We start from the raw sequence: 12,368 nt of genomic DNA on the forward strand, positions 1-12,368 counted from the left end.
GAAAACTGATTTGTCAAAGGTGTAGTTGCATCAATTGGTATTAATAATGGGTAACTACTGCATAGTGCATAGGGATGTGTGAGCTTTGAAACTATCACCTGTGGGCTCCCATACACTATCTTCTAATTATCTAATCTAATCTGTTTGGTTGGACCTTGAACCAACACTATCGAAAAATATTTTAAACAAATGAAAAACAAAGGTAGATAAAACTTTTTAGATTTGGTAGACGAAGGTTATATCCTACTGGAAAGACAAGTCAATTAGCCAATAAAATACTCCCGCAGTACAATTGCATATTTTACCTTTGCGTGTTATTTCGGTTCCATATTACTTGTTCATTTTTTTCTTTATCTATCCTTTAAGAAATTATAAATAAAAGTATATTTTTACAATATTATACTTATCTCTCTCTATAATAAGTTATGTTCTAATCAATATTGGTTACTTAAAAGAAAATTAATGTAAAGAATAAAATAATTTTTTTTAATTAATTCTATCTTGATTTTGTAATTTGACAAGTATAGTAGGACGGATATTTTAGTGATGTGGATAATAAATATAGGATGGAGGGGTACTTTTATTGTCAACGTGGCAATAGTAAAATAGGATAAAAGGGTCAAATTTATCCGTGTGTTATTTGAAACTAAAGCAACTTTAGTCCTCATTAAGCTTTCGGTCTAATTTTATTGGGACGTCATAAAATAATGTCATTCATAAAATGGTCAAACTAAGTTGCAACCATCGTAATTTTTTAATCATAATATGAAGTTAAAGGAATAAAATTGGACCTTTCTCCTTGAATAATTTGAATACGTGAAGAGATCAGTTAGTGGTGAGGGTAAATATAAGACAATTTCTCTAACATTAAGGAGTTGTTTGGTTGAGTTTTTAAATCCAAATTATTTATACCACAATTATAGTATTGTTACTTTTATACGGCATTCTATATGAAATAACAATCCCCAGGATAAGATATTGAAATAACAAAAATGTCCACCAATTGATTTTTTTTTTTTTTTTAACTTCACCTTACGTACAACTAACCACATATTTGCAACTCAACACTTTTTTACACCGGTAAAGTTGTCTTCGTGTGATCTATATGTCACAGGTTTGAGCCGTGAAAATAGCTATTAATGCTTACTTTAGGGTAGACTGTCTATATCACACCCCTTGAGATGTGACCCTTCTTCGAACCCTACTAACGCGAGATGTTTTCTTGAATATATGAGGGTATAATAATTTCAACATTACAATTCCGATATTATTTGTTTGCAAACAGAGGTGGACCCAGGATTTTAAGACGCTGGAGGCACTATTATCTTAACATAAATGCCAACAATTTTTTTAATGACGATTGAGGGATAATATTGTGTTGGACCGGTCACTAATAACATAGCAGTGATGAAAATACAAGTATATAGGTCAAATATGTGTAATAAATAAAATTTAACACAGTGAAGCAAATGAAAGAGATAGCTTAGTAGCTAAGACTGTGCAACATATGGTGACATATGCGAGCTCATTTAACGCTTATTATTTTCCTAAAAATAGGCTCAAAAAAATAATTAAAAGTGGCATTCGGGTTCGATCCGGTGTGACATGTAAGGGAAGCAGCAGTTGCAACTAACGTGCCCCAAAGATACTTTAATTTGTTAGAGTGCATAATTAAATATATACTAATTTCTTCAGGTATATATATATATAATTTTTTCCGAAGTGCACTCCCACCCTTCTACGTAGGTCCGCCTCTGAAATTGAAAACCAAATGATCCCTTAAGGTAGAAAAAAGTAGATGAATCTCAAATTAAATGGGGGCAAATTTGTATATTCTTCCACTAAAAAAAAATATAGATATAAAACTGACTTTGTCACGATCCTTATCTTTTGTTATTTGTTGGCGTTAGCATCCAAACGCAGCCTTACGTCATTGTACACGGTACCTTCACGATACCACCTCTCCTCTCCCATAATAAATATCACTTCTCTTTTCAAAAATCCTATTTTTTCTCCGATCACTCCCTCAATTTCATCATAATTTTCAGTTTCAGAACCAAAAAAATAGAAAATGAGCAGTAGCAATCCAAAAGGAAGAACTACAATTGAAGTTGGAAGTGATGGAGTTGCAATCATTACAATTATTAATCCTCCTGTTAATTCTCTTGCCTTAGATGGTACGTTTATAAACTATTCACAGATCTCACTCATCATATATTTCAATTTTTTCTTCAGTGAAATTCATTTTTTTTTTGTAGAATTATTGATGGATAAATTAAGTACTAGGTTATTTTTTTTATTTTTTTTTTCATTTGTTCGAGCTTTAAGTGGACAGAGTTATTTGGTACCTGTGCTGACGGGAGGTAGTAGGTGTATGTGGAATTAGTTGAGGTACGTGCAAGCTGACGTGGACACTACGGTTATTAAAAAAGGATCAATCGTTTGAGTGCTAATTCACTGATCGTTATATTCCAATTTTTCTTCAGTGATTTTTTTTTTTTTTTAGAATTATTGATGGATGAATTAAGTACTAGGTTATTATTTTTATTTTTTTTCATTTGTTCGAGCTTTAAGTGGACAGAGTTATTCGGTACCTGTGCTGACGGGAGGTAGTAGGTATAGGTGGAATTAGTTGAGGTACGTGCAAGCTGACGTGGACACTACGGTTATTAAAAAGGATCAATCGTTTGAGTGCTAATTCACTGATCGTTATATTCCAATTTTTCTTCAGTGATTTTTTTTTTTTTTTTTTTTTTTTTTTTTTTTTTAGAATTATTGATGGATGAATTAAGTACTAGGTTATTTTTTTTTCATTTGTTTGAGCTTTTAAGTGGACAGAGTTATTTGGTACCTGTGCTGACGGGAGGTAATAGGTGTATGTGGAATTAGTTGAGGTACGTGCAAGCTGACGTGGATACTACGGTTATTAAAAAAGGATCAATCCTTTTGAGTGCTAATTTGTTTGAGTAGATTGAATGAAAACATGTGATTTATAGAGTAGAGTTTAACTAGTTTGTGAATTGTGATTGAGGCGTAACTGATGGATTGTTTCAAGGGAAAATTACGCTCTATGTCTACTGGGAGATATTTATGCTCTTTAGCCCATGTTTTGAGTTTGTTACCCGGTTTAGTTCATATTTGTGTATAAACATAAACAACTTTTATGCACTATTATAGGTTGATACATTATGTATAATGCTTTTCCCAGGTATAATGCTGTATAATATTGCATAATGTTGTATAAACTGTAAATAGGGCTACGTGGCGTAATAATTTATGTTGGGGCTGTATAGTTTTGAAAATTTCCCTTGTTTCAAATGTTGATGTTTTCTCTTTCTCCAAATGAGCACATATATATATATATTTGCGAAAATCATATAGGCAGCAGTCCAAATGATCAGGAACTATTTGAAAATTAAAGTTGTGTGGTTTTTTTTTGCGGGAAATTTGCATTTTAAAGTAGCAAATTTGTGGTCCAATTGATCAGAAAATGTTTGAAAATTTGAACTTGTGTGATGTTTTTGTGGGAAATTGGCATAGTAAAAGTAGCAAATTTTGTTGCGTGTTGTTTATTTAAGACTATTCTATTATGCTCCAAATTCTTTTCATAACAGAGATTCTCAATTCAATTTGCTTATATTAGGTAATCACTATTTATGCGTCTTTGATGTGTTTTCTTTGGGATGTTACTGATCAGTGTCATTGCTTCATGTTAGATAAGCTTTTAGCAAATATGTGCTTTGATGCATACCATGAAGCTAGTTCCTCACCAAGGCGATAGGACCACTAAGGACCATAGTTTTAAAGAGGAGGAATAGTTAAGGACATAGAAAGAGCGGGGCACTCTAGAATGTTGTAGTACATTATTTCATAGAAAAGTCAAAACGGAATAATATTTTTGAAACATTATATAAGAGTGAGAAATTCAATACTATGTGAGAAAGTAATGGCCCTTTCATAATCGACGAAAACATGCACTTGCACATACAGATTACAAGACTTATGGAGCTTTTTGCTATACGGTGTGCCTGTACTTGGTAGTTTCCTCTGAGCTAGGCTGCCACTTCTTTTGTTTATTGTTGATCAAGGGAGTTCTTTCTCTGCAAGCATGTGTGAAGACTAATGCTTGTGTTATAAGATATGTGGCTTTGAGCGGAATGATTATATATGTTTTTTTTATTAGCTGATCCAACTAATTTTGGATTGAGAGGAGTTGATTGACATTTGTGTTGTACGACATATTATAAATTGTTAATATTGGTATATGGAACTTCGAGAAAGATACTAAAGTTGCTTCTTCTCGTGTTTAATTTTGAAAAGTGGTCAGAAGAACTGTATAACTATAAGAAAAGCTTGCCTTTTCCTTTAAATGTACCAAATCTGATGCTGAATATTTTTAATCAATAATTGATCTTTATACTATTGCAATTCCTTTTCAGTGCTGTACAGCCTGAAAGAGAGCTACGAGCAGGCCTTAAGAAGGGATGATGTGAAAGCAATTGTTGTGACAGGTAAATGCCAAGAAATCACAGTCTCTTTATATATCCAATCGGGTGAAATATTGAACTTGAATGTGTAAACATTTACAGGTGCTAATGGCAAGTTCTCTGGTGGTTTTGATATCAGTGCTTTCGGTAAACTGCAGGGAGGAACAGGTATACATTTCTGTTTGCTTATTTTCTATTATGGTTCTGCAAGAGTTTTCTTAGCTAACTTCAGTCTGTTCACAGTCGAATCACCAAAGCCTGGGTTTATATCAGTGGAGATTCTCACTGACACCGTTGAAGGTAAGCCTTTAAAGGTTTTGATCTTCATCCTTGAAGCAAATAATTGGGTGCAGTTTAAACGTCTCTACATTTGCTGATTTACCCTTGATGTTAGCTGCAAGAAAACCTTCTGTGGCGGCAATTGATGGTCTCGCTCTAGGTGGAGGACTAGAAGTTGCAATGGTACATAAAAGTCATATTTCTCCACAGAAACTTCTGTTGGTCATTTGCTGACTCCTTATGTGTGAAAATCAGGCTTGTCATGCACGAATTTCTACTCCCAATGCACAACTTGGATTGCCAGAACTTCAACTTGGTATACTTCCTGGATTTGGAGGTAAGCAAGCTTGTCTCTGTGCTCGAGTTGTTATTTTTTCCCTTTTCTTTTTTGCCTAAATCTACCATCAGCTTTGGGTGAAATAAATGCTAAGGTCATGGTTTTTCTCCTTCTAACAACCAAAACTTGTATAACTGCTGTCTAGAGCAAGCGCATTGTATCTTATATGAACTTCACTCTTAATTTTTCATATAACTAGGGGGAACAATGCAGAGATGTATGGCCTTCTTTTCCAATTAAAACTTTATTTTTTGTTAGTTAAAAGAAAGTAATAGTGCGAGAAGCACTTATAAATCATTATTATAAAATTTTGAAAAAAGCACGAATGTTATCATCTATATTACCAAATCCAACTTTATGAACTGTGAATTTCTGATTCTTCTTTAAAAAAACAGTAGTTTTGTAGCCGAGTATGTTCAAGCACATTATGTAACCTTAATGTCCAATTCTAGTTAGCATTACATAAATGGAAATTTAAACATCTAAGCCGTTGCTTTGACTTCTTGATCACTGTTAGTTTTTGGAGAAAAGACACCTTCAAGTGTAAAACTTCTCCTTATAATGGTAATTTTCTCTCCGAAATTGATTGTGGCCATTAAAAGAAGTCCATCTACTGACCCTTAAGAGGAAACTAAATTGCTGAAAAGGGGTTCATGAAATTAAAAGCACATACCCAAGCATTACTTTATCAGATACTAGTAAGACATGGATACATGGTCGCACCCAGGGTGTTGCCTAGTGGTTAATGAAGTGGGAGGAGAACCATGACGTCTCAGGTTCAAATTCCAGCAGAGTCAAACCTTCCCAACTGCCTAATTCTTTGTGGGCAGTGTTATGTGGTGGAATAGTCGAGGTGTGTGCAAGCTGTTCCGGACACCACCATTATCAAAAGAAAAGAAAATGAAACACATTGAATAAATGGCCTAGAATTTGTGTGGTTTCTTCATAGCCTGGTCCATGTATGATATTAACTTTAGAGCAAGACATGTCCTCAAAGTCAACACTTGTAAAACCTTAATTTTCTAAGACTACATAATATCATAATCTGTTTGACCATCCACGAGGAGCATATAGATTTACTAGGGTCTGTTGAAGATAATCCAAAGGATATTTGCACAGACAGCCTAAGAAGTTAATAAGTAAGAAAACAATGTCTTCTACTAAAGACCGGTGCACATGGTTTCATGGAAAAACTGGTTATCATCAAAGGACATTCAGAAATGTGAATCATTTACTGAAGCTAATTGCTCATGCACCAAAGGATACGCTGACGCATGTCTTAAATTAATATATAAGGGAGCACTTCATATTTTAGGTATCTGATGTCTAGATTAAGTGGTATTCAAATTATTAAACGTCTGATCAAATGGCCAGTAGAACTTTAATTGGGACATCCTGGAATTCTCTTTCTTTGTTTATTTTCCTTGGATCCAAAACATATGATCCCAATCATAAGCAACTCATACCACTCTGCTCGCTCAAACCCCACATTTCTTCCTTTATCTCATTTTATCTGCACTATTTCAGGTACTCAGCGGCTGCCCCGCCTCGTGGGTCTTGCTAAGTCCCTCGAAATGATGCTAGTAAGCTACAATTTTCCTCAAGTTATGAGTCCAATTTTTTTTGCTCTATAGTTGCTTCTCACCCTCTTGTTCTAATATATCAATGTAGACATCAAAGCCTGTTAAAGGAGAGGAAGCTGTTAATCTGGGCCTTGTTGATGCTGTAGTTCCATCAAACCAGTTATTGGATACTGCTCGTAAGTGGGCTCTTGATATTTTGGAGTGCAGAAAACCTTGGGTTGCCAGTCTTCACAAAACTGACAAGATAGAGCCTCTTGGTGAGGCAAGGGAAATATTAAAGTTTGCAAGAGTTCAAACGCGCAGACAGGCTCCAAACCTCCAACATCCCTTAGTCGTCATTGATGTTGTTGAAGAGGGTATAGTGTCTGGTCCACGTGCTGGGCTTTGGAAGGTTTAGTTCCAGCTCTATTTCTTTTGTGCTTTCAGTCTAATTACCTAACTTGTATAATCTAAAAAATTGTTGGTATTTGCAGGAGGCTGAAGCATTCCAAAGTCTTCTACATTCTGACACTTGCAAGGCCTTGGTCAACGTTTTCTTTGCTCAGCGTGGAACCACAAAGGTTAATGAGTTTAATACTTTACATAGAAATTTATTGTCACATATGTCAAGTTGTAAATAGCGGTTCAAAAAATTTGGTTTGTTTTTGTATTCCTTTTTAACAAAACTGAATGTTTACTTTGAGTACACATGGATCTAAGAGCTTCTAATCTTTGTAATGCTGTAATGGACCCAATATTTGAAAATGTTAAAGCTTATTCAACACTGACAACAGTTGTGTCCTTGGTTGAATACGCGAGGCTATGATGATTGATTACTGCATAAATTGATACTTATTAACATTAACAATGAAATCTGAATGCTTTGCATGCCAAACAGTTTGTGATATTGTTCACCCTGGTCAATCTTGAACTCTGACCTCTTGATTCTGCTGACTCCTTTCCTCACAAGCAGGTACCAGGGGTGACTGATTTAGGGCTAAAACCACGGCGCATAAAAAAGGTCGCAATTCTTGGGGGTGGTTTAATGGGTTCTGGAATTGCAACTGCACTGCTTCTTAGTAACTACCCTGTGATCTTGAAAGAAGTTAATGACAAATTCCTACAGGCTGGGTTGGGTAGAGTAAAAGGTAAAGCCATTGTCTTGCTTTGATATGATCGCTTATACTTGGTATGGCTAGTGACTAATACATTAATTTCTCAGCCAATTTGCAAAGCAGTGTCAAGAAAGGGAAAATGAGTCAAGAGAAGTTTGAAAAAACTCTCTCCCTACTCAAGGGTGTTCTGGATTATGAAAGTTTTAGAGATGTGGACATGGTCATTGAGGTTGGTATTCTCATTATAGGATATACTCTGTGATTCTCCTTGGTATCTTACGGTGCTTTGCTCTTAATATGTGTAACAGGCCGTCATCGAGAATGTATCTCTTAAGCAGCAAATATTTGCAGATCTTGAGAAGTATTGCCCTCCACATTGCATTCTAGCAAGTAACACTTCTACGATTGACTTGGATTTGATTGGGGAAAAGACCAAATCTCAAGATCGTATTGTTGGAGCTCACTTTTTCAGGTAATGTTTTCTGAAACCGTGAAAATTTTATATTGAACTTTTCTTGTAGTTCTGTCAAATTGATTGATTGGCTGGTGCAGTCCGGCTCATGTGATGCCATTGTTGGAAATCGTCCGCACCCAAAAGACATCGCCCCAAGTAATCGTAGACTTGCTTGATGTTGGCAAGAAGATAAGGAAAACCCCTGTGGTAGTTGGGAACTGCACTGGTTTTGCTGTCAACAGAATGTTCTTTCCTTACACCCAAGCTGCTCTTTTGCTAGTTGAACGTGGAACAGATGTCTACCGCATAGATAGGGTCATTACTAAATTTGGCATGCCAATGGGCCCCTTCAGGTAAAAAGATAACTGTGCTGTAGGGTTAGATATGCCTCTCTGTTAAGGTGGCCAAGCTTTAAAGGTTTTGGTTTCCTATATGCAGATTATGTGATCTTGTTGGTTTTGGTGTTGCAATTGCCACTGGAGGGCAATTTGTGATGAATTTCCCGGAGAGAACTTACAAATCAATGTTGATACCGCTCATGCAAGAAGATAAAAGAGCTGGTATGATTCCCATATTTTGAAATGCCGGCAGATTATTTAGTGAAAAATGCAAGTAGAAGCATTTATGAATGTACATTTGGTACACTTTCTGTAGGTGAAGCTACTCGGAAAGGGTTCTATGTATATGACGACAGACGTAAAGCGACCCCAGATCCAGAAATAAAGAAATACATTGAGAAGGCAAGAGAGATGTCTGGTGTTACCATCGACCCTAAGGTCCTCTCTCCCCCCTCATTGTTAACGAATACTGCTTTTGAGATACTTTTCAGTAATTCTATTCTGATCTTACTCAATTGTTTTGAACTCGACCCAGCTGGCCAAACTCTCGGACAAGGATATTGTAGAGATGATTTTCTTCCCTGTGGTAAATGAAGCCTGCAGAGTGCTTGCAGAAGGCATAGCGGTTAAAGCTTCTGATCTTGACATTTCTGCTATTATGGGCATGGGATTCCCTCCTTACAGGTTCATTTCATATACATTTCTGTCTCCCCCCCACAAAGCCTCCAAGTGAATTCCGTCATATATATATATATATATATATACTGTCATCAAAAATATATATATATATATATAAGGATTGTTTATTAATAAGAGAGATTTGTTTACTTTCTTTGCCAGGGGAGGGATCATATTCTGGGCAGACACTCTTGGATCCAAATACATCTGTTCAAGATTGGAAGAGTGGTCAAGAATGTATGGAGACTTTTTCAAGCCGTGTTCCTACCTAGCTGAAAGAGCTGCCAAGGGGACTCCTCTGGTGAGTATTTTGAGTTTTATTATTGTTATATGATTCAGGATCCATATAGGTTGTGATTTGAGACAATCTCATGGTGAAACATTTCTATGATTCTACCTCTGCATAGTGTTTCCTTTAGATCTCCGTCTTTAGTTGTAAGTATCAACCCTCTGTTTTATGATTCTATCTCTGAATGGACATGTCTGATTTCCTTTGTTCGCTTAATGGAAAAAGTTTCCGTTTGCTGTTTGCAGCACATATTAGACTACCCAGATCAGCCCTTAAGCCATTGGTTCATTGACACACATCCTTCGCTGTTTGATGAAAGGTCATATTAGAAGTCACGTTAAAGCACCAACATATTGTCACTAGATGATCCTGATTACTGTGTTGTCTAGCGGGTGTTATTATAATTAGGAACGGGTAGTCAATAACCATATGCATCAAATTCGGACTACAAAAAAAGAACATCTCATCATTAGAGAAGACCCTCCATCTATAAACACAAGGTTGGGAGTTCGAGTCATTAATGTAACAAAGTGAAAAGAGCCACAGTAGGGCTCCTCAGTCAAGTTTTCCATATAAAGAAGCATATCTCATCAACATGGGGTGAAAAAAGGGAACCCTTTTTAGAAAAAGAGCAAGCAACAATTTGTCATTTTATCTTAACTTAAACTCTTGCCCTGTTCACCCGAATTAAAATATTTACTCATATATTCAAGCCATTGATATTTCTTTGTGGGGTCATTGCAGAGTTCTACAATGGATGCAGCCAAGTCGCGCTTGTAAGATCAGCAATGCTTTTGAGCATTCATCAAGTTCGTCGCTTTGTTATCTCCTCTCTCTGGTCAGTTAGGAGGAGTTGATAAAGAAGAATCAATAATGTAGAAATGAAAATGAAGAACTAGATTATTATGTAACCTAAAAGCTTAGTTGTCTGGAAATAAAATGAGAGCAAAGTGAGAATATAAGACGATTATTTGTCCACCCGCGTTTGTTTTTTATGCCTTCGATAGTGAACTAAAATTTTTAATGTATTGCTTCTGAAGGGGTCAATTTTATGGTCTGGTGTTCTCACAAGAATCAAATATTTGTTTGTTGCTTCTCCATGCTCTCACCTATTATTTTTTGAAAATTCTATGTTTTGAATGTTTGCCTCCGTATATAGATGCTTCTATGGAAATGTAACTGTTTGTATTTTGATTTTGTTTCATATATAATTTTAATCACTATACTATTTCCTTATTACAAGTCCTAGAAATGAGTTGCATAAAATAACACTGCTGTTTCACTAGTATGCTGTATTTCTGCCTTATTCAAGCCGAGGGTATATAGGAAACAACCTCTCTACCCCTGGTAGGGGGTAAGGTCTGTGTACACTCCACTCTCCCTAGATCTCACTTATGGGATTACATATCCCACAATTGGGTATGTTGTTGTTGTTTGATGTTTCACTAGTAACATTTGGAAAAGGGACAACATGTGTGCAAGTAGAAGGCATTAAACAGGTGGCAGCAAAGAATTTTCTTCCATCCATTTGTTCGTTTCTGACATGTTTTCGTATTAGTCAAATGATATACTTCGTCTTGTGCTTCTGCAAGTCTATATTCATGTTTGAAGGCTAAACTATGGTGTGTCTGGTTCTCCAGTCCTGTTGAAACATTGGGACAGAGCCAGGTTATGTCATTCTCGACTTAAATAATCTATATACGAGAACTTTTCTTCATGTCGAGAGGATTCATCAATTGTTTATATAATTAACACAAATATGTTTTTGCCCTATTTTACGTGGATAGCTCCGTCACTGATTGTGTACACTGGGTCAGTGGCAGATACACCACGGTTCAAACTTTACTTTTTAGCAAGGATTACCTTTCAAGGGCGCTCCGCTTAGTCAAAAAAAGAAAAAAAAATTCGCAAGATTAGGCTTCGCAAAAGTCTGTCTTGCAGAGGTTTGCAAATTTGCCTCAAGGCAAATGCCTTGTGAAATTTCGCAAGGCGTTTTTTTTTCTTTTTTTTTTTTGTTGGAATTCTACAAAAGTTAGACAATTGTATGGGTTTGGAAAAAATTTATAACCTTAATCAGAACTTCCACGTACTGTCTTAGCCTATATAATTAAATATTGATACATGTTTGGTCGAGCTTTTAAAATCAACATATGTTGAAAGTGTTTTGTAAAAAAGCACTTTTGGTAAGAAGTAGTTTGTGTTTGGCTAATCAATTTCAAAATACTTGTTGAGCATCCATTAGTGTTTGATTAAGCTTTTAAAAAGTGTCTCTGAGTATATTTTCTCAAAATTGCTTTACAAAAGAGTACTTCTGGGTAGAGGCAGAACCAGGTGGTGGCTAGGGGGTTCACCCGAACCTCTTTCGGCGAAAAATTACTCTGAATATATAAGGTTAAAATTATGTTTTTATGTATATATAATAGATGTTGAACTCCCTTGGCTTCTTCGTTTGCTTACCTCTTTAGTAAAAATCTTGGCTTCGTCATTGCTTCTGGGGAAAAACTACATTTTTTAGCTTCTGAAAAACAACTTATGTTACTCTCCAAAACACTTATTTTCTCCTTAAAGCTTGGTCAAACACATCATTTTTTAAATAAATATTTTTTAACAAAATACTTCATCTGTCCCAATTTATCTGGGACAGTTCTAATTGCGTGAGTCAAACAATTTATTTTTTATCGTAAATTCGAGCATGGAATCTTTAAGATTTTTGAAATAAAATTTATATTTTTGGAAATAACGTAAAAAAGATTATAAGTCACAATAATTGATAATTCAAAATATTTCAAAGATATATGAAAAAATTATGATCAAACAAAGATTTGTTTA

At 35.4% G+C, this 12,368-nt stretch overlaps 1 protein-coding gene across 1 annotated transcript; it reads left to right on the forward strand.

Moving 5' to 3' along the window:
* The first annotated feature begins 1,946 nt into the window (after positions 1-1,946).
* On the forward strand, positions 1,947-10,635 carry LOC132604518 (glyoxysomal fatty acid beta-oxidation multifunctional protein MFP-a-like). Its single transcript, XM_060318060.1, has 18 exons — positions 1,947-2,177; positions 4,440-4,511; positions 4,590-4,655; positions 4,731-4,787; positions 4,882-4,949; positions 5,022-5,103; positions 6,631-6,686; positions 6,775-7,077; positions 7,160-7,246; positions 7,639-7,813; positions 7,888-8,009; positions 8,089-8,252; positions 8,333-8,587; positions 8,673-8,794; positions 8,889-9,010; positions 9,108-9,256; positions 9,413-9,551; positions 10,284-10,635. Exons 1-18 carry the CDS (start codon positions 2,072-2,074, stop codon positions 10,317-10,319), a joined length of 2,181 nt encoding a protein of 726 aa, XP_060174043.1. The 5' UTR covers positions 1,947-2,071; the 3' UTR covers positions 10,320-10,635.
* The last annotated feature ends 1,733 nt before the right edge of the window (positions 10,636-12,368 follow it).

Source organism: Lycium barbarum, chromosome 7, assembly GCF_019175385.1.
Source record: "Lycium barbarum isolate Lr01 chromosome 7, ASM1917538v2, whole genome shotgun sequence".
NCBI lineage: Eukaryota > Viridiplantae > Streptophyta > Magnoliopsida > Solanales > Solanaceae > Lycium > Lycium barbarum.

Excerpts from the sequence above, each read along its gene's own strand:
- LOC132604518 (XM_060318060.1), top strand. The coding sequence starts at position 2,072 with ATGAGCAGTAGCAATCCAAAAGGAAGAACTACAATTGAAGTTGGAAGT. Across the intron at positions 7,247-7,638 it reads CTCAGCGTGGAACCACAAAG|GTACCAGGGGTGACTGATTT; the intron begins GTTAATGAGTTT and ends CCTCACAAGCAG. Across the intron at positions 9,257-9,412 it reads ATGGGATTCCCTCCTTACAG|GGGAGGGATCATATTCTGGG; the intron begins GTTCATTTCATA and ends TTTCTTTGCCAG.